The sequence below is a fragment of the Poecile atricapillus genome, chromosome 8 (assembly GCF_030490865.1).
Source record: "Poecile atricapillus isolate bPoeAtr1 chromosome 8, bPoeAtr1.hap1, whole genome shotgun sequence".
Classification (NCBI taxonomy): domain Eukaryota; kingdom Metazoa; phylum Chordata; class Aves; order Passeriformes; family Paridae; genus Poecile; species Poecile atricapillus.
Window position 1 is genome coordinate 27066939 of NC_081256.1, and position 25607 is coordinate 27092545.

Sequence of the window (25607 nt, forward strand, 5' to 3'; positions counted from 1 at the left end):
GCTGGGCTGGGCCGCGCCGCCGCCGCCGCAGCGCTCGGTCCGCTCCGCCGCCGCACCGCCGGGACCGCCGCCCGCCCCGCGCCCCCGGCCCGCCCGCTGCCCGCACGCCCTCGCCCGCCGCCCCGCGATCATGGCCGGCTGGCAGAGCTACGTGGACAACCTGATGTGCGATGGCTGCTGCCAGGAGGCCGCCATTGTGGGCTACTGCGACGCCAAGTACGTCTGGGCAGCCACGGCCGGCGGCATCTTCCAGAGCATCACGGTGAGCGGGACCGGCGGGAGCGCGGCCGGGAGCGGGGGCGAGGGGCCGGGGGCCGGGGGCACCTTGCGGGCGGGGGGCGCGGGCCCGGCCGCCCGCGCCGCCTTTTTGTGCGCGTCGGGAGCGGCGCGGGGCCGGTCCCGCGGGCGGGGGCGGCGGCCGGCCCAGGGCGGGGGGTGCGGGCGGCGGGCCCGGTGCGGGGCGGGCGGCGGAGGAAGGCGGCTCGAACGCCGTCGCGCCGCCGGCTCCATGTTTTCTCCGCCAAGATGGCGCTCTGCCATTGATGCTCCCCCGCCCTGCCCGCCCGCGCCCCCGGCCCGCCCGGCTCCGCGGCCCCGCCGCCCCAAGAGAAGGCCCGTGCGGGGCCACCGGCGCGGCTGCCCCGGCCGCACGCGGCTCCGCCCCGGGCGCGGCGGGCCCGGTCCCGGCCGAGGCGGAGCGGGGCCGCCTGGGCCGCGGTCGGGGGGCCGGGCCCGCCGTGACGCTGCACTTTGCGGCCGCCGCGGTGCGGCCGGGCCCGCCGCGCCCCCGAGCTCCGGGCACGAGGCCCGTCCCGAGGGGAAGGCCGAGGGGCCGCGGCGGCGGGAGCAGCCCGGGCCCCGCGGGCGGGCCGGAGCCGGGCCGATGCCGCGGGTGCGGGCGGGCCCCGGGCTGATCTCCCGGGACAGGTGCGGACAGAGTCCGCTCCAGCCCGGGGTCGGTCTCCGACGAACGCCCCGCGCCGTTTAACGGGCCCGGGCCCGGAATGGCCGAGGCAGAGGCTCCCCCGCGCGCAGCGCCCGCGGAGCAGCGCGGACTGCGCCTAACAAAGCCCTGTGTTCTGGAGCACTTCCTGCGGGGAGCGAGGGGAAATCACGGCCTCGGCCTCTCCACGAGAGACGGGACCCGTTCTAAATAGAAATTACAGCAATATCCCCTGCCGTGCTAACTCTGAACTCTTTCCTTTGACAGCCAGGAGAAATAGATATGATTGTAGGAAAAGACCGAGAGGGTTTCTTCACCAATGGTCTGACCCTTGGTGCAAAGAAGTGCTCTGTGATCAGAGATAGCCTGTATGTCGATGGTGACTGCACAATGGACATCAGGACAAAGAGTCAAGGTGGTGAGCCGACATATAATGTTGCTGTAGGCAGAGCTGGACGAGGTAAGCACCCTTTTTTCTACCTTCAGATTGCTAAATTAGGAATGTGACCCTAAGCACAGACTCCAGCTATTAAGAAAACCAAACTCCTGTATTTAATGGCTTATATTGGGAAGTGATAGAAGGGGATAGATGGCAGTGCTCTGAGTTCTGGCTGATTACGCTCATCCCCATTCCCTGTCCTGCCTCCTGGCCCAGCACCAGGTTGTGCAATAGTTAACAGGTCTCTGACAAGCAGGAAAAAGCAAGCTGCAGCTCCAAGCAGGCTTAGCTGGTGTTCTATCACTTGATACCTGAAGCTCAGGAGGGGTCTGTTAATGACAGGCAGTGACTGCAGCTTTCTCATTGTCAATTGCTTGATGGAAAGTTTATTCCACAAAGATGTGAATCTCATGTATGAGCTGCTCCTACTTAAAAAGTTCTACACTAACTCTTCTTGCACTTCCTATTGAGCCTGCTGAAGTCTGTCCTGGCAGAAAAAGCCCATCCAGTTTGGTACCACCCAGAAATGTGCTTTGTGCTCATATACTTGCTCCTTGTGCTCTTCATTTAACTTCCAGTGAAACCTATTCTGGGGCAGCCACTCATCTGGGATATGAAATATTGCCTGGGAGTGGTGTGCCTTATGTTGGGAACAACTGGGCTAGCATTTTTTGGCTGGCTGTGGAACAGGTTCATGGGTGACAAGATTTTGGCTTATAGGTGTAAAACCAAAGGCAGAGCAGGTATCTGCAGGTAAAGCCCAGGGCAGGCATGCAGGAAGAGTGTTGGCAGTGCTGAAGTGAAACAAGCAGAGTTCTGACTTGTGAAATTCCAGTCAGAACTGTCTTAAGCTTTTATGAGCAAATTGCTACAGAGATAGAATCACAGAGTCATTAAGGTTGGAAAAGCCCTCCAAGATCATGGAGTCCACCCCTTCTCCCGGTGCTGCCTAGGCCACCACTGACCCATATCCTCAAGTGCCACAACCACATGGCTTTTAAATCCCTCCAGGGATGGGGACTCAGCCACTGCCCAGGGCAGCTATGACAGGGCTGGACAACCCATTTGGTGAAGAAGTTTTCCTAATATCCAACCTAAACCTTCCATGGCACAGTTTGAGGCCCCGATGTATGATCATGTGTAGGTGGACTGGCTGCAGCATTCCCAGGCTGGCAAACAGTCCCTGGCCTGTGGCAGCCCAGTGCTCGCTGTGTCCCCCTCCCTGCTGAGGGACAGCGGATGGCAGCTCACAGTGGCTGTTGCTGGTGAGCCTCCAGTGTTCCTTTCACCAGGCCATCTGGGACACCTTGCTGGAATTGGGGGAGTGGGGAGAGCCTCAGCATGACAATTGTCCCTGTGTTTTGCCTTAAGTAAAAAGTGTGTTTTCTAGTTGTGTTATTATATGGGACGTCTCAGCCCAACTCACGCTTTGGGGTTTTTTACCAGCATCAGAGCAGTTGCTCTGGTTCCTGTACCAGCAGGGACTGCTACAGCACAGATCATGGGGATTTTCTTTTGCCACTCTCCAGGCACACTTGAGCACACACTGCACCCCTGCCCCCACAGGTGTTCAAACTGTCACCAGGATTTCCTTGCTGGGTGATGACTGATGGTGAGAGGCACCATAATCCTTTTTTTTGATAGCTGGTGGTATTTTTCTTAGCAGTGAGCTCTTAGAAACTTCCACACTTAGATAAAATCCCTGAGAATAACTTGTGCCTTCTGCCAGTTCTGTCTACATCTGTGTTTTAACAAAACTGTTAAACTAGCTTAATACCCAAATACTAAATCTTGAATTTGAGGGTGTTTATTGCACTGCCTAAAACTTGTGTTATTTACATGTCTAACACACTCTTTTTAAAACTTTTTTTCTTTTCTCTTTCAGTCTTGGTCTTTGTAATGGGCAAAGAAGGGGTCCATGGAGGCGGATTGAATAAGAAGGCATACTCAATGGCAAAATACTTGAGAGACTCTGGGTTCTAGTTGTTAGGCAGACTGTTAAGTATTAGGGGAAGATTGCTATTAAACTTTCCTGGCGGTGAGCTTTAAACCTTACATTCTGGAAACTTTACTAGCAATGCAGGGTGATGGGGTATGAACCTGTGTCTCCTTTGTATCCCTTTGTTGGTGGGGAAAGGTGTTTTGGTTTTTTTTCCCTTTAATTCTTTTAATTTCTGTTTTGTTTCCTTGTGTACTCCAGCATTGGTTATAGTCATGGGAAAGGAAGGTGTCCATGGAGGGACACTCAACAAGAAAGCATATGAACTGGCTTTATACCTGAGGAGGTCTGATGTCTGAGCAGCCTCTCCCCATCCACCTAGCAGCTGTCTGCACCACCACCCGCTTGTGCTCAGTGCTACCAGACCGTAGATGGTAGTTTGTGTTTTTTTATTTACCCATTTCCTACTGTCATTACTCCAGTTCCCCCTTGTTCATCTCTGTAACCACTGTAGGTAACCGAGCCCGGCTGGCACCACCATGATGATGATATGCATGATAACTTGAAACTTGGGAGGGGAACATGCCAAGTGTAGGCTCTGCTTCGTCTTAGCAATTAGTGTGATATTGACAACTAAACCAACTGAGATACTAAACAAGGTGCCGATTGTACAATCTAATTTGATCAATGCCTCTTCAGCACTTTGAGCAAGTCACAGCTCACTAGTCTTCCTTTCACAGAGCACGGTTGGGAGGAAAAAAAGTACGTGCATATCTTCACTTCTGTCCCTCTCTTTGTTTCTGTTTTTTAAACCCATGTGTTTGCTTACACCCATTTTTATAGTGCCTGGTTTGTTTAACCAATTTGCCACTCAAAAGCTATTAATGTCACATTAGTTTTGTCATTGCACTTCACTGTAGGCTTAAGTCTCTTACTTTTTCTTAATGTTGTCTGAAGGTTGTACTGCTTAACAAGTGCAATCACAAAACTACGAAAGGGTACAGATGTACTTCCTCCCATGACCTTAAACCACCATCCTAGGGACTCCCTAGACATTCCATCATTACAATAGCTCAGGCACTTTTTTTTTTTTTTTTTTTTTTTTTTTGCCAGCTCCTGTTCTGTAGTTGACTTGTGCAAGGCTGCCACTGTGGCCATTAGCTAGCCTGGTATAACCAACTGGAGTGTGTCAGTTTCAGTTTCTCATAGGACCAATTTTAATTTGCAGCTTGGGGGTCGGGGGGTGGGGAGTGTTTTTGTTTTTTAATATGAAACTGCAATGTCATTGTGGAAAACTGCCACCTTCAGCTACCCTGGGAGCTCTGACTGGCTTCAGTCTTTCTGCCAGATCATTCAGTGGTGCAGAGTTTGGCTGCTCTGAAGCTACTGTTTGGATGAAGGTTGGTAGTTTGTAAGCTAAACTGTCAAAATACCATTTCAAATTTAAAAATCTTCATCTGGCCTGTCACACCCTTGCTGCAGAAATGATGGAGTGAGCTGCCTTGTGCACGAGTCATCTGAAATGTCTGTAACCAAACTCAGTTCAGGCACGGTTCTGACCTGTATGTCCATTGCAAGAACTGCAGAACTCTGTATACTAAAGAATAAATGGGAGATGGTAGTGGTTGGAATAACTGACTTGGCTGTCTTGTGATGAATTTTTTAATATGTATTCTGTGCCATACTATTGTTAAAAAAAAAAAAAAAATGAACTGTTGCTATTGTGAGATGGATTTTAACTGACTCCGAGGGTTTCTTTTGACTGGCACTACCTTAGGGACATTCTAGTATTTGCTTCTATTGTTGGGCCTTGTGGATAATGTACAGATTTAAACAAATTCTTGTTGCTGATTTGTCCATTTCTTTCCCTGCACTTTGTTACATCTGGGATACAGTCTAACTCATCTGATTTAATATGCATTTCAAAAAATGCCATAACTATTAAAAACACCTTGTTTACAGACAGATGAAATAAATTTATTCCAACCAAACAAAACCAGACTGTTGGTAATTCTTTGCCCTACACCCAGGAAATCAGAGTGAGGCCCTTCAGTGCCTGGCTGGCCAGGAGGTCCAGGTAGTTTTAAGTTTTGCAGGACAGCAGTAGTATGATATGGTTAGTGTGATAATGTGACTTCAGTCAAAAGCCAGGCAGTCTTTGGGGTAGATCTTAAATTAGGAGATGATTTGTCATCTCCTAATTCCATGTTTATCCAGCTCTCTGGTGCAGGGTTCTCCTGCCCTCTGAGTGCCCAATATACCATTCCTGAAACAAGCTGAAGGTGACTTCGCTTTGGAGCTGGCAAAGGAGCCTGTGGTGGCCTGCCCAGGTCAGTACAGCCAGGGTGGGAATGTGCCTCCCTCACCCAGAGAAGGTTTCCATTACTTTAAAGGATTGCACCTATGTGTGTTACATCCGCTGAGAGCTCCTAAGAACACAGGCCCAAAGGGATGTGATGAACCCTGGAGCTTGAGGGATGGGAGGACAGCTGAGCCCAGATCATGGGACATGAATCTGTAGACTCTTTCTTCCTGGGCTGTGAAACTAGTCAGGTGCTTCTGAACAGGACCTGGAAACACCTTTGTTCTCCCCTCCTTCCCCCACACCTTCATCATTGGTGTCAGCTGCACCTGCTCCTCTGCTTGGCACTAGAGCTGGGTCTAACTTAAACTTTCCTATATATAGTGCTCATATTCTCCCACTGCCACGTGGCTCCGTGTCCAGTGCCAAAGTTAGAGCAGACCAACACACCCAGAGCACACAGAAAATTCTTGTTCAATAGTAACTGGTACAGAGGATGCAAATCTGCTTCCCCCATAAAACACAGCTGAAGCTGTCCTCAGTGTCTGAACGCAAAGTTGGACTCACCTTCTGACTGCAGAACTTCGTTTCTCCCTGGCTAGGAAGATGAGGGCATTGTATTCCCAAAGCTGCTTCTGTGGTAAGGCCAGACTGGATGGAATTGACTGTAGCAGCACCTCAGAGGCAGAGCAGCTGCTGGTAGCACACATCAGGTTCTTGTCATCAATGACCAATGCCCCTTTCTTGAGGTGTATGTATAATTCTCCTTGGTTAAGAATTAGGTGTTGTTCAAATTACTTTTTCAAATGCATGTGTTGGTGAATTTTCCTAGCATAACTGTGTCTGCAGCTGATTGCAGGCACTACAATTACATGAGAGCATACTACAAAGTTTAGGTCAGTTCAGGGTTCTGGAATTCTTCAGAGTTTAGAGAGCCTGGAATACAATAATGAATAAACATGCACACTCACAGCAAGAGCAGGGACCTATTTTAAGAAACATCTTTCAGCTTAGTAATTACATTTTTAGAAACCATTTTCCCTTTTGGACTCACCTAGACATAACCACGCTGACGGGGAATTTTGCCTGGTGAAAATATACCACTATCACAGTCATTACCCCATGGCTGCTGGCAGCAGTGGTTTGGACATGAATCACCCTTTCATTATTATCCTTCTACTGTGCCTCACTGTGCAAAATAAACTTTCCCTGCTCTCAGCTAGGCCCAGAAAACAGATCTGCACTGCAGGGTGTGTGGCTGCATAGTGGTAGGTCCCAGTCACATCTGGGAGCACCTCACCTGCCATTGCCTGTCCAGGGTTCCAGCACTGGGCTGTGGCTCTGCAGGTGCTGCCAGCTGGGTAGGAATTGTTCAGAGCATCCTAGTCCTCCTTCATACTCCCCAGGCAAACTACAGACTCCTCCAGTCCAAACTCCTCAAGCTAGAAGTGAACAAAAATGAAGGTTTTCTGCATAGCTCAGATCCCTGCACCTGTCAGTGCAACTCCTTGTACTGTGACTGACAGGATGACACAGGAAACATCTGCTCGGGATCCCATGTTCTGCACCTTCACCCTCAGTAACAGAGGCAACTACTCAAGGTCTCAGGTGATGCAGAAGTTCAATAAACTCCTTTCAATATTTAAAGTGGAAAACATGTTTATTAACATTCTTTCAAGCTTTCCTTAGTCAAGGCCATATAAAAAATCTCCATTTGAGTATATGCATGGTTTTACTTTCTACATAGTTACAGAGGTATTATATAGAATCTACCTTCTTTTGTGATACACTGGTAAGTACTGAGTTCTGTGAGACAGGTGTAAGCACTTGTTTTCAAATCAGGTATTTGAAAAGAACAATTTTTTATATACAGTTTAGCAGACTAATGCAGCATAAAATGCTCTTAGTAAGAGGTATATGAGCCAAGGATCAATAGAATACTTACCCTAAACTTCTTTTTCTGTGTGGAACAAAACCTCTGTCTCAGTTGTCTCCCAACTCCCACCTCCTCACTGGAAACCAGACGACCAAGCAGTAGCAAGGAGGGATAATTAGTGTGCTTTTGGTGGACCTGACCTTGTGAATTTCTCAAAACTAAACACAGATTAAGTTTCCTTATCCTGGGAATTGCTCAATGGAACTGCTTAAACTCAGCTACCATGGCAAACTCCAAAGGATTATTTAGAATCACTGCTTTGAAATAAAAGTGGAATTTCTTCTGCTTTGTTATGACATACCAGCACATAGAATATTGATCTGTTCTACATTTTCTGTTCAGCAGTGGTGACAATTTTTAGGAAAACTATACAAACATGCAAATACAGTTTTTGTTGGGCCTCAGGGGTAACACATATCTACATGTAATAAATATTGCTCTCAGGATGACCCAGTTGTAGCTACAAAATGGAAATAAAAGTACTTCCAGAGAAATCCCGTTTCAACAAGGGACATTTAGCATTTCTGCAGTATTTCTATTGATACAAACTATTCTCATTATTCATTAGCATAGTGAAGTCCAGTTTAACTGTTGGTTTTGAGAGAACAGAATGTGTGACTTAATACCTGAATCAAAAATAAATCTACCTGTAATGATTTAACCAGAGTACTACTACATGAACTGCTGTGCCTATCAAACAAACCAAATGGATTACAGATTAAAACAGATTCCCTATGCAAAGGTTTGTAAATAGCCTTAAGAACCCTTTTGTTCATACACCTATGGGTCATTAGTAGTCTCAGACAGTGTTTGCCACTCTGTACTCCCTGTCCTCACTGGGCTGCAGCTGAACCACTACACTTTCTTCATTGATCCCATTTTCCGCATCACTGCTATCAACATTGTCATTGTCATCCTCCTCATACTCCGAGGACTCGGTCATGTTCTGATGGGAATGGGACTCTGACAGAGCCCCGAAAGACTGTGTGCTGACCGAGGCCAAAGGTCTGAGCAGAGGAGTGTTCTCAGACACTTCATTCTCCTCTTGGCTGCTGTCTGTCTCCGAGTCAGAGTCCCCCTGGGAAGGGACCACTTTCTGCTTACACACAGGACAGGTTTTCTTTGTTTTTGTCAGCCACGGATCCACACACTTGCAGTGATATGCTGTTAGAAAACAAAATACAGGGACATCATTATAATAATGAAAAGGACAGGGAAACCTGCTAAACCATGTTTCTGTTCAGTGACACAGGAGAATTTTAGAATGTAGCTCACAGAGAATTTTAGTCCCAAATTTCCTGGCATGCAGCCTGTACAAAACACCTGATGGCTTAGGATCTCAGTCACTTGGGTATATGCAATGAATACCTGTGTTCTCTATTGAGTAAATGACAGCAGTAGTACAACAGGCCACACCTGACAAACCTTAAAGCTTTTTGAGCAATTCCAACCACTTTGCAGCAGGCATGCCCACCATCACCATCCTCACATGTAGCAAAGCACCTCATCACTGCATGACATTTCCGCATGATTTAGTGGATCTTCAATGACATCTGCAATTGGCACTGCAACTAGACTGGCTGTGTTTAAAATAAAGTATTTGTCTTACTTATATTAAAAAATCAGTTCTTCTTAGTAAGAGAGACTTCTACTTGGCAAAGAGCGTGTATTTACACAGGCCAGCAATGCCATGCTTAGTTCCTGGTCAAGCACACTGGAAACATGTTCTCCACATGAACTGATGGTGGTGGGTGGTGGTGGTGGTCAATTTAAGTTCCCTCTGCTGTCCCCCACTGGGAGAGCTGCCATGGACCTGTTCTTTCTCTTCTGAGAACTCTTGTTTGTCAGCCTAGCTTGAAATTGGTTTTATGAGTGAGGTTCTAAAAAGCTCAGCTTGTCACCTGCTATGCTGGCTGTGTACAGAAGGCAGTAATACCTCTGCAGTGGGCTGGACTTGAGAAAGACTGCCACAGGGAAAATATTTCACTAGCTGACTTCCAAGTGCAGTCAGACAGGAGTGTGCATGGCTGCAGACTCCAGGACTGACCCATCCCTTCAGCTGCATCTCTAAGTCACCAGGAGCTTAATTAAGTTTAGTGGTTTTTTTGTCTCAGGGATAGTGAAGGCCTATTTTTGAAATGTAGAAGTATTACAGTAAATATGGGTATTCAGGGGACAGCATCAAGCCCAGATTTTCTTTCATGTGTACATGCAAGGAAAAATGAAAAGTGGGAATGCTAGCTTTTTAGCTTTTAAAAAAGAGAAAGCAAGCTTTCACTTCTCCCACTTTGAACATTCATTCTTGCATATTAGCAAAAAGGAATTTTATAAATCACTTACTAAACATATATGCTGTAGGTTTTGGACAGTGTTTTGGAAAGCTGTTTTAATCTAAATTCAAACCTAAAATACAGCCGCTTACCATGAGAGCATGGAAGGATCCTGAGCTTGTCTCCATCCTCATATTCATCCAGACAGATGGCACACACATCGTATTCATCTCCTACAGCACATAATTGAGAATTAGTTTGACTTTAAAGGACTTGCAGCAGCCCCTCCTGACATACACATGTAATAAATATTGCTTGGGAATATAAATATTGGGAGTTGAAGAATTTTCATGCAATTTCTGCACTGATTTGTTTTAAGAAATGTTTTAATGCTCAGCCACAATCTGAGTCACATTAAAGAAGTGTTAGAACTCCTCTATTTCAGTGGGAACAGGGTCGAGCCATACTTGCCAAAGTATGCTTTCACTCAAAACTCTTCTATTTCAAGTGTATTCAAAATTATGTCTTAATACCTCTTCGATTTACAAAGTTTTTTGTGTTAAGAACAATTGTGTCCAAAGGGTTAGACAAAGAATGATCAACTTGCCTTTCTTAAACTTATGTATGGGAAGTTTCTTAAGCTGATCCTTCCTAAGCCGATTCCTTCTTGCTCTGTGTCTGTCCTGAACAAATTTTGTTATCTAAAAACAGACAAGATAACATGAACAGTAAGTTACACCAAAACAAAAGAACAACAAAAGGTTTGGTTTATGAAGCTTGGCAGTAAGTTGATCAAACGGGAACCCCAGCTAACACAGAATAACCTCTTCCTTGTCTGAACACAAGGATGAAATCAAACAAGCCTAAAGGATACTCTACGTGAACATAGCCCTTGGAACTGAGAATACAGAAGGGTTTTTTTGAGAGGAAACAAAAAGGTATGTATACTACATAAAATAATGGCCACTGCTGCAATCTTCTACTGAGGCCTGTGAAAAGCAGGAAGCATACTGCAGAACAAAACACAATTCAGTAAGTTTGAACACTTTTTCTTTAGATTTAGATTATTACAGCTGTTTTAGAGGATTATTCCCACATTCATCAGAACTGTTTCCATATCATCTAAAGTAGTAGTTTGGGGAGTAAAGTAAAGGGTTTACTTTGAGTCATTGTTACATGTTGTACTATGCCATAGTAAAGTAACTCATTACAAAAAATAACCGAGTAACATTAGTTGTACCAAGCTTTCTAAATAACTGTAACAAAGATTATATTTCAATTTTCTGAGTAGTCTCTAATGCTATTTCTGTTCAATTTCTAAATTTAGCACCTGTGATATGGCATTCTTTTCCAAATATGATGACAAACAAATAAATGAACAAAGGATATTTGAATCTAAACTGTTTGTATTTGTGGTGAAATCTGAACAAATATAAACAAGCTGTAAGCACAAACGGAAGTTTTTCTGCTGTAATGCAGATGCTTAGTGACAATCAGAGTCTCATTTGAAGCTCCTAGTTAAAAAAAAGATTGTCTCAAAGAAGCAGTGACTGAATCAGAAAAGAATGAGGACCAAATCCAACCTGAAACTTCCCTGGGATCAACTTCAATTTCTTTAGGTGATCATTCTGCTTTGTTTTCAGAGAGCTGCCACAATTGCAATTGTGCCCAACATGCACAGGATTGTCAATGAAATATGTAACTTGCAGTGCAAAAAATACTAATACAGAAAAATATTTTAAGTAAGTGTTTATACAACAGTTGATGCATTACTTGCCTTTTATTAAAAGGTAAAATAATAAATTGGGCACAGATTACAAAAACTGGGATGCTAAATATCCTGAAATATGTAGTTATGCTACCTTAGCATTTCAAGGAAAGATGTCCCAGCTGAGAACTCCTAGAGGCACTGCATGTGCTGAGATCAATGCTCTGTGCTTGCACACACACAAATACACCTAAGTGCAGCAGAGAACACTGAGCCCTCACCCTGGAGCAGGGGCTCCAACGATCAGTAGGTCTGGTAAGGCAGGATATGCTCTCGGTGTACAAGAGCACAAGGAAAGGTCACTCTGCATGGGGCCAAAAAGCAAGCACTTGTGAAGTGTGAGAGTGGCAGTGAGGACAATTCCTATAAGCAGTTACATGCCAGGGAGAACATCCAAAAGGTTCCTGATATCCCTCTGACAAAACCCTGCACCTGCTTGCTTTATTGAGAAACTAAATGATTACAGGTAAGCATGGTATGTGTGCAGTACACCTAGCTTCACCCTTCCTTCACTCTATACCTTACTTTAACTTCAGTGTGTTTCAAATCATTCCATTCCCTGATGTTTTGAAAGAAAAAAATATTATTAAAAGAAGAAACTTACCATAAATATGACGATGAGAATAAGACAGATCCCTACTATTATTAGGAAAGGAATTAAGTAGTATTCCAAAGGAAGACTGAACTCTGGGATTAACACAACATGGCCACTGTGGGGAGAAAGAGATAACACTTTCTAAATTAATGAGAATTTGATGAACAAGTTGAAAAACAAATACAATAAAAAAAAAAGTAAAACAAAAGATTGTCACACAACACACCCTACAGGAATCCTAACTGTGCACAACAATATAGAAAATTCAGTCCCTACCCATACAATATAAAGCTAATTAAATAAAAGGCTAAAACACTGTTTCTTAGAACATTTTTTGAGCTAGAACTATTTACTGACCTCAGTCAAACCTAGAGAAACCAGGAGAACCACCTCATAGTTGCTTTGACAACAGAATGAAAAAATATAACATGACTATCAAAAGATACAGTGAAATCATTCTTATTCACTAAAGCATTACAGGTTGCTCTCAGGCACAAAATTTCACCTGAAACACCTATAACCTCTGTCATCAAAACATCCTATTTTAAAACCATAAATAGTCAAAGGAGACAATGATCTAATGCAAGGAATAAGACAGCTGCATGTGAGTTAACCTACCCTTTTTCATAAGTAAACTCCTCCTTAAGCGAATTAGCTGACATCTCACCAATAAAGACAGAAGGAATGTCAATCTTCTTTAAAACCTCAACTGTATTAAAAAATAAAAGGAGGAAAATAAAACTATTATTATGTGGACAATCAATGGGTACTCAAGATACAAGACCTGAACATTATGAGACTATCACAACTGGAAGACATTTTAACATAGTGACATCCAGACCAACGCACATGCATGTTACAGCTTTACTTCATATAAGTACTATTATTTTTCCTACACAATTTCTAGGGAATTTATTTCAGGTAGAAAAATCAAAATTCCCAATGGAATAAAAGGAGCCTAAAACCAAAGTATGATCATAATTTTAACCAGAACACCATTCTTCACTAAGATTCAAGCAAGTCACATAATTCCATTGATTTCAGGAATTTCTGGCAACTTACATGATTTTGTGAACTGGTTCTATAAGTTTTAATTAATCTGTCTTCCCTTCTTTTCACCCCAAACATAAATAAACATACTGGAAACAACTGTAGCTAGATAAGGTCAAAAAGAAGAAAGAAGAGAATTAACAAGTCCCTTTAACACCTTTATTTCAGTCTCAAGAAACTGGATGAACCGTTGTCTTTGCTGTTTACCAGTAAAGGCAGTAATAAATGAAAACTTATCGAAAGATAAATTCCATATTCTAGAAAACCTTCTCCTCAGCTTCACTTTATATTGATTTTCCCCCTAATACTTCACACATTTGAGGCTCAAAATAATCTGAGTTTACTTGATCTCAAAGAAGTCAGGTTCCCCAAGGTAAAAGCACATCTGGCTGAATGTCAGCTCACACTACAAGGTTTGTGTTTGTTGTGGACTTGTTCTATGTTTTGGTTACTCAGTGAAACCTGAAGATAAGATTCACATGGGTTGAGAATTCATTAAACCCACTTTCACATACGTGCCCGGCCTACTCAGCTCCTATGTAGTTTGTTAAAATTCATTCCTACTTTACTCAAGGGCATTTCCACTGGAAAAGAATTTTTTCGCTCTTACTTGTTTTCTTATTCCATTTTGAACAGGTTGAAAACTGGACAAAATAAAGAAATGTCACAAAGAAAGCAGTAGCAACACAAAGTGCATACCACAGAACAAACCCAACATTCTGACTAGATTTCAAGATGTTCTGAACATATTCACTCCATGAAGGTTAAAATTGGAACAGCTAACACAAGAAACAAATAGTAAATGGTGCACTGGTCTCTAAATACTCTTTTTCCAACTGAAAATAAGTGCATGTGATATGCTAGAATACATTTGTCCAGAGGAATAGGAAGATGCATCCACCAACAGTGCAACAACAAACTGGAATGACTATCATGGATAAACTTCATTATCTAAAGTCTTTTCCAACCTAAATGGTTCTCTGATTCTAAATACTAAAATGCCATAAAGTTTGATTTCCTGCCAAATATGTGTTTTCTCCTTTTGGTGTATTTCTACTTGACTAACAACACGTCAGCTATTTTACACGTCAGTAATATAAATCTAGCCCAGAACACCTGAACTAAAATTTGAAGGAAAACCAAAAGGAACATTCAGAGAAGGCACAAGTCAACTCACTTGTTCTTATGCAAACATCTCCTGTTATCAAATCTTAAAAGCAGGAGGGTTTATCTAGGCTTTTTGTTTAGTTTGGTTTTGGTCTTTGTTTGTTTGTGGTGGTGGTTTTGTTGTTGAGGTTTTGAGGGGTTTTTGGTGGTGCTGCTGTTTCCAGTGGGTGAAATGATATTCAAACAGGAGAGAAGAAGTGATACCTGTACTTACTGTCGTTGGATCCCATGCTTATGAGGTCATCAGAATCAACATTGTGAACTATAGCTGCCTTGTATCCAGCTCTCTGGGCATTTAAGACCTGTAAGCCACACAAAATATTACTGGAAAGACTATTGCTTCCAAATACAGTAGCCTGTCTGTGCTTTCTGAGATAAGGTGGACTTTCACAAAATGAGTAATATGGACATAATTTGCACTTATAAACCATGTGTCACCTTTCAAACCAAAATCATACCGTTATTCTTACACTCAAGAAATGAGTGGGAACCCCCTTTTCTATCAATATTATACGAAATATAAAAGGTAACCAAAAATTCTTACATACAGAGCTAATGCAACATAATCCTTAAAGGACTGACTATGGAAATCCCTCAACGGCAATGTAGAAATCTCCCAAATTCAGACCTGTTCCTTTGACCATGTCTCCAGAAGAAATACTGTCCTGACAGTGTATAGACAACAATTAGACAGACAAAGCAGACATGAAAAAAAAGCCAGTAGCCATTTGGCCCCCTCTCCTCTCCCACTGAGCCATATGCACACACGGTGGCAGGATTCCCAGGACAGACTATGTGCCATTCACAAGTCTGATGTGCAGGCAGTTTACATGCAGTGAACCTGTCTCTGCAGGTGGAATCTGCAGTCAAGACAGAATTTATATGTTTCAATCACCACATAACTGAACCTACCACACAGCAGCAAAAGCAAATACATTTGAATCTCCTTTCAGTTCACAAAGCTCAACAACAAACTGAAGAGCCCTGTTTTCCTTAAGACGTCTTTAGCTGCCCCATTGTATGAGGTTAATTTTCAAGAAAACCATAGTCAAACACAAATCATTCTAATTTTGTATTTTTAAAACCACAGAATGTTAAGGGTTGGAAGGGACCTTAAATATCAAGCTATAGAAATATTTCCGAAGCACCAGTAAACTCTTTGAAACAGAGGGTGGGGAGAAATGAAATCTTACCTTGACATCAAAGTTGCACTCCAGCCTTCGGATTAACACAATAAAAGCACCAGAGGAGTTGTCTCTCAGTGGAGGTGGGGCTATAGGCTCACATGCATTCTCTGGTTTGGAATTTATCAGAAATCCCTAGAAAACAGGAGCAGAAAAAGAAGCTTCATTTCTCTTTAACAAAAGGGTTGGTAGTCAAGTATATGGAAAAAAAACTGAATATTTTCATACAATAGCTAAACAAATTCTTATTATCAGCTCAGTTCTATATCATAGTAAGATTCCTGCTACTTCCCTGACCACATATTTTGACTGATCAGAATTTTTATGTCTATTAAGAATAAAGAAGTTTAAAAGAAAACACAGTTTTTCTAATTCCATCATACTCATTCTCTGCAGTGTGTCCTAGTTTAGGACACATTACAATGTATTTCAAGAAAAAAGATGGCATATGCTACATTAATATAATGCAAGTACTAATCTAAGGCATATGGAGACTAATCAAGAAAACAGAAGTACAATGGCCTAAGAACCACAAACACAAACTCAGCACTTGCCAATTAACAACAGAACACAAGCAAAGTTCCATGTGTGACCCCAGCACTGACCTAGCATATGAAACAGTTGGTTTGCTATGGTAATCAAACATTACCCAATGAGCTACAGCTGAAAGCTTCAGGAAGGAGGAAGCTCTGGCAATATCAACTTTGAAGCAATCTGAGTTGTTTTCAGGTGGCTGAGATTGTGGCCTTCTGCTGGCAGTCTGTAGCCACTTACTGTAGAACCTAACAGATTGTGTTTTACAACTTGCATACTAATAAATCTAAATCACAAGCACTGAAGGAGTATACTGTTTTCATCCTATTGTAACAATTTGTAGCATTTTAAACAAGTAATTAAAATCTTAATGCAAAGAAAAAGTTTTAATATAATATTCAGGTCTAAAACTCCATTTCTACACACGTGATGACAGCTACCTTAATTAAGACACAGAGCTGTCTAACAGTTAAAAAGGTCAGAAACAAAGCTCCTTATATCTATTTCTGGTGTATGAAACTGGCTCACTACTTGGGTAAATCACTTAATTACCCTCTGATTCTCAATATAGTCAATAAACAACTACACAGCTTTAACAAATCATCTCCCCATTATAACACCCACTGGGCATGGAAATGAAGCCTGCTTGAGGGACATTGCACAGAAATTCCCGAGTTACAGGAATTTTTGCAGTACTTCATTACCCTTTGGGATTAAAAGGGCAACATGGAATTAAAGAGTAATCCACCCTTCTTCCTTATCACCAGCTTCTTTTTTTTTGTGCAGTGGTTGCTCTCAACACTGCAACACTAACAATGCTGCAGAGCCAGTTTTTGGGGCCATACAGGCTTACAGACAGAAGTAACAGGAATACAACTCCCCGCTCACATGGGCTATTCACGGTCTCCATGGGATGTGATACAAACTCTCCTCGCCCAGAATTTGGAAGGTGGTCTGCCTAAATTTTTGTATAAGAATTCTAAGCTGTAAAAGCATACACATCTCAATCATAAACCCTCATACACTGTTCAAAGGGGATGGCAAGACAAACAAATCACTGCCACATGACTGATTTCATGTAGCCACTTCCACACTATAAAAAAGTAAGGAAGCCTGAACTTCCCACAAGCCCTAAACTGCCTGGATGGCCAGACACGACCTCCATTCTCATGGACAAGTGTTTCAATTGCTGGAGTGAAACACAAAATACATTTTATCCAAAATGAACAAACTTACTGACAGTGGCTTGTAGGGAAGCGACTATAAAGGGAACAAACAGTTCCTGTCACTGCAGAGCACCTCAGGTAAGGCAGTCAGAAAGAGAGAGCGTGCCCCTTGGTGTTGAACTCAGCACAGCACACCAAAAGGAAATCAGCTGCATAATCTCAGCAACAAACTCCCTCAGAATGTGAAGACTAGAACTAAACTGGATATTCATCTGGCTTTTAAGTACTTTTCTAAGTACTTAAAACACCAGTTCACAGCATTAACATCACCATATGTAATCTATTTTAAAATTATTTACTTTCTACCTCCTCTGTCTTATATATTACAGAGATAAAAGAAATAAAAGCCTTCACACCACTTACTACTGCCACCAGTGTCTGTATACCTCAGCAGAAGCCAGAAAGAGCAGAATGTGCCTTATCATTGCTGTCTAAGGAAGATGAATATATTTAACCTCTCACAGTTCTTTTCCATTTTCCTTTCAACTTAATCTCTCTTCTGTTAACTTCACTCAGTCCACCTACACGTCTTCCTGCGTTCCAAGTGAGCATACTGACCACACTAAAGACATGAAAATTATCCTGCTATACAAAACATTCTTGCTGCTGTACTTCAGAAGACATCGGGTCTTCAGAATTTCTAACCCAACGCAAAATAATGGTAAAGCCTAACCTGTACTCCCATGGCCACATCCATCTTGGACAGTTTTTGCATATTAATTATTTTGCATGAAGTCAATACAGTTTTTCCCTTTCCAGTTCCATTAACATTTGCAAACCTTTACATCTTCTGCCTTCTCTAGCACTAGGTGTATTTTACAATTTCATACGGTATAATATTTATATGTTTTTCTGTGTCAATGAAAATGGGAATAAGAAAATTAAAAAAAAAAATAAATAGAGACACATGCATATTTTTTGCTAATTCAATAGATTAGCACTTCCTAGTGCCTTCTCCTGGTATTATTATGGCCAGTTTTCAAGTCATGGCCCAGCATCTCTACCCCAACATGATGCTATTTCAAGAAGTAAAGACAGTCTAACAGGTAAGTAAGTATATGTGTATCTGCATTTTCTGCACTTACTGATACAGAGTAAAATAGAAGAGCATGATTGCAACCCACACTTTAAGGGACACTGGGAGAATGTGTCACCTGCTATGGGGTGTGGACTGCAATTGAAATGAAACCATGTAAGGAAAGGGATCAACCACAATCCCTGCCCTCAACCCCTGCACCAGGCATAGTGCACATGCACCACAGCAGAGCTGCAGCCCCTGAGTTTCTCCATTCCGCTGCTTGAGCAATGCAACAGGAGTAGCAAACAGACAACAATTGTAACTTCCCAAAAAACTGAGCTACAGTTGCTGTACACAGCATACTTAACCTGGCCACACCAAAGGAAATAATCTCTTGCTGCTCCACCCTTCACAGTGTGAAAGGTCTTCTCAGTGCAGGACTGTACAGAGACAATGAATCTTCCAAATATGTTTTTCAAAAAACTGTATCAGACAAAATTAAGTCTGGCATCTGCTGAGTCCAGTGCAAGGTAAATGACATCATATATCAGTACTGCCACCAAACACAGAAAACAGTGGCCTACCTACCTTCTCTTAGATTTCCATTATTTTCCTATTTTTTTATTTATTTGTTAAAAATTTCAGCAAATTCTCCTTAAGCAGACAAAGATTACCAAAATTCTCTTCTTATGAGAAGAATTTGCCTATTCACAGGCAACATCAGATCTTTCGCACATTTGTTTTGTTTGAGCAGTTGATTAATAATTTCTGTCTTTATTTTTCCTTGGTACTAAATTCCTTTCATTTTTACCTTTTTTTAGCTTACAGAGGAAATATTCAGCATATACTCTTTAAATACATTCAACATTCAAATTTGATCTAGCACTTCCCAATCAAATCTGCTTTTATCTCGAACCCTTTGTGCCCCACACTGAGTGCCAGAAAGGATTGTGGTGGTTTTACCCCATGCAGCCCCCAAGCCCCACGCAGCCGCTCACTCACTCCCCCACCAGCAGGATCAGGGAGGGAACTGCAGGGGTAGAAAATGAAGAACTTGTGGGTTGAGACAAAGACAGGTTAATAAGAAAAGCAAAAGCCACACACACAAGGCAAGGAAAACAAAGAATGGATTCACTTCCTCCAGAGGCAGGCAGGTGTTCAGCCAGCTCCAGGAGGGCAGGGTCCCATCACACACAGCAGTGACTTGGCAAGACAAACACCACACTCAAAAGTCCCCCTCCCTTTCTCTTCCTTCCCCCCACTTTATACACTGAGCATGATGTCACACGGTCTGGAATATCCCTTTGATCATTTTGGCTCCTCTGTCCTGGCTGTGTCTTCTCCCAGCCTGCCACGCACTCCCAACTTCCTCACCAGCAGGAGGAACCAAAAAGGCCTTGCCTATGCCAGCAGTAACAAAACCATCTCTGAATTATCAGCTGGGCTCTGCACAAATCCAAACCACAGCCCCACACCAGGCACCGGGAAGAAAACAAACTCTAGCCCAGCTTAAACTGGCACAATATATATTTATTTTTTTTACCTTCAAGCCTTCTGCTGGCAGTCTATAGCCAAATCTAGCAGGTAAATCATCAAAAGTCCGGGTTCCATTTTCAAGGTTATACTAAGAGAAATACATTAAAAAAAAAAATTAGGTTTGCAACAAGACAGAAATAGTTAACAAGTATCAACTAAACCAAACATCACTATGTATTTTTATAGATTAAAATATTTATCAGACATAGGACATCTTGTGACTATGTCAATGAAACCACAAAATTGCTTATTCCACCTGTCTTCTACTCACATGTTAACATCATTCTTTTCTTATCTAGCTGTCACTACAAGAAAGTAATAGATATTTTGTTGAACTATTTATACAGTAAATCTTTCTTTCTACTGTCTAAAATCCAAATACCATCCTTTGTGCAGAACAGAAACTTCAAACAAACCAAGCAAGTAAAAGTATGAAGAGCTGGGATGTTTGGATGTAGAGTTTTTGTTGGATGGTAGTGGTGGATGTTTTGCCCTTGGTAGTGGTTTGGATGTTTTCATTTGTGTACAGGGAAAAACAGCTTTTAAGAGGTGTTTTACTGTAGATAAAAAATAGCCTTCATATGTTATCCCCTCCCAATTCCCTGTTGTACATTCAGATTAGTAGCTGAAAAGTATCTCTACTGTTTTGTAATAACTATGAGCTTTCATTTTAAAACAGAGGAATATTGTAAAAGACCCTAAATCTGTGCAAGCTTCGCTTCCCCTTTCTTTGTTCATCTTCTCTGGCTGTATAAAATGCCTGACCAACACAGAATTCATACAGAAAAAAGTGCTGTGTACATATGGCATATTTTTTTCATTTAAAAAAGAGTGTTTCCTACAAAAGTTGTGAACTTTACAGTTAACGGACTTGAATGTGCATCGGTTGTTTAATTAAACTATTCATCACAGCTGTCACACAGAACAGCCCAGCATGGATCATGTTTGCTTCAGAAGGATGTTTCCTACCAGACAGGCTTAGGCAGGGTTGCCCTGTCTATAGTTCAGAGAAAAACACTGCCAGGACTTATGTGAACCCTTCCAAAGGAGCAATGTTTGGAAGGAGCTTTCTTCCCACAGACTTTGAGGGAAAACAGGTAGGAATGGAGCCAAATTTCAAGGAAGCTTCTTTGTTCTGTGTAACCAATGTGCCCCACACAATCTCTCCTCCTGACCTTCCACCACAGAGAGCTCCGGTGCACCACCTTCCTCCATCCACCTTCTGCTAAACGTCCTGAGCTCGGGCTACTGTCAGTTTGCCCTTTAATCGCTTGACAAGCCCCAGCTTAAGCCAGGAGTTTGAGACAAACCTACTTCTTTTTACCCCTTTCAAAAAAAATAACCAATCCTGTCTCACATGCACCTAAACAGCACTTTACACAGACATGATCCTTTAAGGCTGCAACTATATGAGAACACAGAAGCATAAAACCGCTCCTAAATTAAAAGGGAAAAGAAGAATTTCTTTCCTTGGTAAACCCAAAACTTTGGTCAGCTTTGCTAAAAAATGGGTAATCATTAAATGGTAAAATCTCTCAAGACTGTAAGTGATCTGTACACCAGCAATTCCATGTCACAGTGCAAATATTCCCTCTTCTGTGCATCTTTTAAGCAATCCACTGGCTCCTTTGTGTAGAAGTTTAGTATATAGTTCATCACTTCAGCTCTTACTTCTAGATATGCTCAGAATAAATCTGCAACTTCCAAATATCCAAGAATAAAAGATGCTTCATTTTTATACGGAATTATTTTAGAATACTACACACAAAGCTTAAATAGCAAACTAAACTTCCAAAGTGCCCTATTTTTCTTATTTGAGGTTGGGATGGGTTGTTTCTTTTAAGTAACTTTTCTAAAACAGGAAGAAGTAAGAAAGAATTAGGTTTTTGTGAAAAGAGGAAGCACAGGCTTGGTGACAGAGCAAAAGGGGTCAAAGGGAAATCATGTTTATAGTAAAAAGCCCAAAATTTCACAATAAAATGGTGATGTCAGTGCCATAATTAAGCAATTGTATGTCTGCATTGATTCTTTATATTTTTTTCTACTGAAAGTATTTATAGAATAGCAACAACCTGAAAATCCAAATGCCATACTTTAGTATTCATCCCCGCTTTATCACAAAAAACTTTTAAGTATTTTTAATTTAAAATTTGTGTCTGAGAGTTTGTCACTCTCTTCTCCAAAACTGATATGACATTAACAACTCTCTCCATATCACTGGAACAAGAAGGAGGCTACAGTAATTAGGTTTAATTATCTCAGTAGCTTAAGCTCTATCCTACAAAGACATTTCATAACTTCCCCCTTAAAAGGCCACAATATATCAAAGTGGTAATAAGCGGCACAACAACAGCTTTTACCACTTATCTACGTTCATTATACTGTTTCTTATTTTCCTTTATGACAGCAGATATTTTCAGCTATTTTACAACTGTATCTAGGTGTAAAAAAACACATTACTGACAAGGCCCCCAGCCCACACAAATAAATTGCACTAGTCACAGAAGATTACTTAAATCCAGTAACCCTCCAAAACAGCACCCATCACCAAAACTTAACCTGCTGTCTAAACCAAAGAATGGAATTAACAGCGTTAGAACATGCTACATGACATCTGGTCAGAATGGAATTTTGTAAATGACTAAGGGAATTAGGTGCTTCACCATCATGGTACCTGAGCACATACCATCCATAAACTCATTTGAAAATATACAATTTATTGTTTATTGAGGTAAACTGTTATGGCAGTTCAATTCCAAGCAATCTGCTATAGCATTTATTGTATTAACTGATTCATTAATAGAATAGTTGAAGAGATTATTCAATTTTATAGAGATTTCATCCATGTAGAAAAATATTATTATACTTACTGCTAAAATGTCTGCCTCCACAGGTAAAAGATTCAGGAAGGCAAATAACTGTACAGTCACAATAGTGTATATCTGAGTGGCAGACAACATCAGCATTCCTATTGACAACAGCATATTTATTCAATACCTGCAAAAAAAGAATCAGAGTCAAGGCACATAACAAACACTTTCCTGGGTCATTTTACAGGACTCTTAGTCACTTAGAACTTTTCTGCTGAGGAAGTATGCAAAATGTTCTTCAATGTATGCCTTTGAGAAACAAGTAATCTTAAAGTTATAATTATTTTAGAAGTTCCTTTTGCTAGAAGCATGTCCCTCCATGGGAGTAACAGCCTGCATAAACTTAAAAAATTATAAGAGCAAGACTTCAAAAGGCTTTGGGCACCATAAAGCAATGCAAGGGGTACGAAAGGATGGTCATCCACACTATAGTAATCATCCTTCGGCACTTCATTTTAAACTTCCCTTCTTCCAGCATAAATCCAAATCAGCAAAATTCCTGATGTACCTTGAACAATTCCACTAAAAATATGTATTCCAAAAATACACTTGCAAAAGCAATGTGATACCAACTTGGAAGAACTTCAGATTTCACTCAGGCTTAGCTACAACACGACTGTGGGCAGGAAACCTCTTAAGAACACAGAAAGCACAAAGTATCTTATGCCCTTGATAAAAGCACACATTTACACACGATCAAGTTAGAGAACCCAACATTCAGAATTTAATTATATGTGACCCAATACACCTCATACTCATGAGTACGAAACAAGAACCAAAAAAGTGCTACATTCAGCAGGAAATCTAACCACTTTCACTCCTGAATATAAGAGAATTGTATGGTCCACAGATCTCTAAGTCTCTCTAGAGATTCTACCAGTCTCAAAGTAAGAAATTACTGGAAATTACATAAAATAGTCAGAACACAAAACAATAGAATGGGTCCATTTCTGGGTCCAACACAGCTATAAAAATTAAAATAATTAACAGGTAAGTTTTAAAAGTGGACAGTATGTACTTTATAATATAATTATCTGAACATCTGGATCTCCTCTAACTTCTTTTACTGGAGTAATGAAAAGCACTTGACAAAAAACTCAATTAGGTCATCCAAAATGCTTGTTGAAACAAATTTTTGTTGAAAATCTCCAAACTGTGGCTTCTTATATAAATGGTTTCATGCGAATTTGTTTTCATTTGACTGTAGATATTTCTTCTGAAAACTGTTGACTTAACTGACACATCACAGCCAACACTACTATTTCCTTTTTTGCAACCAAGGAACACCTAAGAATTCCTGTCCTTCTGACCTATCCTCCATTGGTTTTTCAAGCAAAAAGCATAGTCCCATGATGTGAGGTTGTCAACGTTAATTAAAGCAAATACCAGAGAGATTCACTTGATTTAAGCTAACATGAAGGTAATTAGAATTTATTATTACTATTTGGAGAAAAGAGCTGATATTTTCAAAAACAGTTCTCATTATTCTAACTTGGTCAGAATCAGACATATAATGCTTTGTGAAACTTTCAACTGGATCACAGAAATGAAGTTACACTCACAGGAAAGAAATGGTAGTGAGTTACAAAACTAATGAACCCTTATTACTAAATCAGGATTTATCAACCTCTCTCATCACCCTACCCTGAAAAAGAGAACATCAGTGAAACTGGAAGGATAAGAGAACCATTGTTTCAAACATGCAGCCATTTTTACTGACAGAAACAATACACTTGAAGTTATCACAGCACTTTAACCAATACAGTAAATTCAGCACAGAAAAAAGCAGTAAAAGAGTATTAAGCAAGGTTAGAAAACACGAGAATTAAAGTGGCCCTTGCAAACAAGATGTATACACAGTGCACTTGCCCCTGTTAAATTTACATACAAAATCTTCTCTGCTCAGGATCTTATGCCTCAAATGCAAGCCAAAAAGCGCTATAATTCCTGAAATTCCATGGCTCTTTGGACAGCATGACCCTCTCCGCTGAGGGAGGCAGCTCAGAGCACACAGAAATGCAGGTGTGCAGAAAAGAGCTATATTGTAAACCAAACAAAACAAGTTAAACCTGACTCTGCAGTAATCTTCCGCACTTTACACCTGATTTACCAGCGTGTATAGACAAAGTCGTCCTTAAACAACTTCCAACATTTCTTCTCACTCTCCATGCTAGAATTAACAAACCGAACTATGCCTGAGGTGCTGCATCCCTCCGTCAGGAGACTGAACAGGGCAGAAATGAGGAGAGGAAAACGTGGGGTGTGCTGGACCAGCACAGGTATGAGCAGCAAGACACCCCTGCAGTAAACACACTAAGCACGTTTAAGATGGAGGTCACAAAGGTGCTACACTTTCACAGCTTTTGGCAAATATTCACAAATCAAGATTCAGAAACTACACCTAAATATGAAATGTTCAAATATTTGTATCTCAATCCACTCAAAATGCGTTTCAAAGCACAGTACAACACAAAGCAATTCCATGTTCACACAACGTTATGTTTACATTTTAACTCTCAATAAAAGTCCCACTCCCACTTCTGAAAAAAAAGAATAACTTGTACATCGGTATGAAACAAACCTAAATTCTATTACTTCAAATCCAAGTGAGGTTGTAAATCTTACAGTGATCACAAAAAAACATGTGAACATACAGAAACTTTGTGACAAATTCCAAATATTTTGGTAGATTGGGCTGCACCTTCCAAAAATCTCATAAGCAGAGCACGAAGAAAAACTAGACAACTAATATGAATAATTCTCATTCATATCCTCTAATCCCCCCATATCTGAATTCTTGCATTTTGATGCCATCGTATCATTACTGACA

General features: G+C 41.5%; 2 protein-coding genes across 4 annotated transcripts in view; one reads left to right on the forward strand and one right to left on the reverse strand.

The window, feature by feature from the left end:
* On the forward strand, positions 1 to 5317 carry PFN2 (profilin 2). Its single transcript, XM_058843602.1, has 3 exons — positions 1 to 262; positions 1211 to 1403; positions 3268 to 5317. Exons 1-3 carry the CDS (start codon positions 131 to 133, stop codon positions 3363 to 3365), a joined length of 423 nt encoding a protein of 140 aa, XP_058699585.1. The 5' UTR covers positions 1 to 130; the 3' UTR covers positions 3366 to 5317.
* Positions 4521 to 25607, reverse strand: part of RNF13 (ring finger protein 13) — a 23920-nt gene continuing 2833 nt past the window's right edge. The window contains exons 2-11 of one of the 3 annotated variants that reach the window (XR_009278087.1): positions 22778 to 22904; positions 19915 to 19995; positions 15603 to 15728; positions 14624 to 14711; positions 12811 to 12901; positions 12202 to 12307; positions 10437 to 10530; positions 9982 to 10062; positions 6924 to 8723; positions 4521 to 6559 (exon numbers count right to left, since the gene is read on the reverse strand). Coding sequence is in view for 2 of the 3 variants with exons in the window: in XM_058843600.1 (XP_058699583.1) it covers positions 8359 to 8723; positions 9982 to 10062; positions 10437 to 10530; positions 12202 to 12307; positions 12811 to 12901; positions 14624 to 14711; positions 15603 to 15728; positions 19915 to 19995; positions 22778 to 22891 (1146 nt within the window). In the remaining variant the exon portion in view is untranslated. Of the gene's footprint in view, positions 8724 to 9981; positions 10063 to 10436; positions 10531 to 12201; positions 12308 to 12810; positions 12902 to 14623; positions 14712 to 15602; positions 15729 to 19914; positions 19996 to 22777; positions 22905 to 25607 lie in introns of all 3 variants that reach the window. The other 2 variants (XM_058843600.1, XM_058843601.1) reach the window with 2 other exon arrangements.

What these genes read in the sequence shown, in the direction of transcription:
- PFN2 (XM_058843602.1), top strand. Translation starts at nt 131, where the DNA reads ATGGCCGGCTGGCAGAGCTACGTGGACAACCTGATGTGCGATGGCTGC. An exon ending in GCATCTTCCAGAGCATCACG is followed by an intron (nt 263 to 1,210) that starts GTGAGCGGGACC and finishes TTCCTTTGACAG; the next exon opens with CCAGGAGAAATAGATATGAT. An exon ending in TGTAGGCAGAGCTGGACGAG is followed by an intron (nt 1,404 to 3,267) that starts GTAAGCACCCTT and finishes TTTCTCTTTCAG; the next exon opens with TCTTGGTCTTTGTAATGGGC.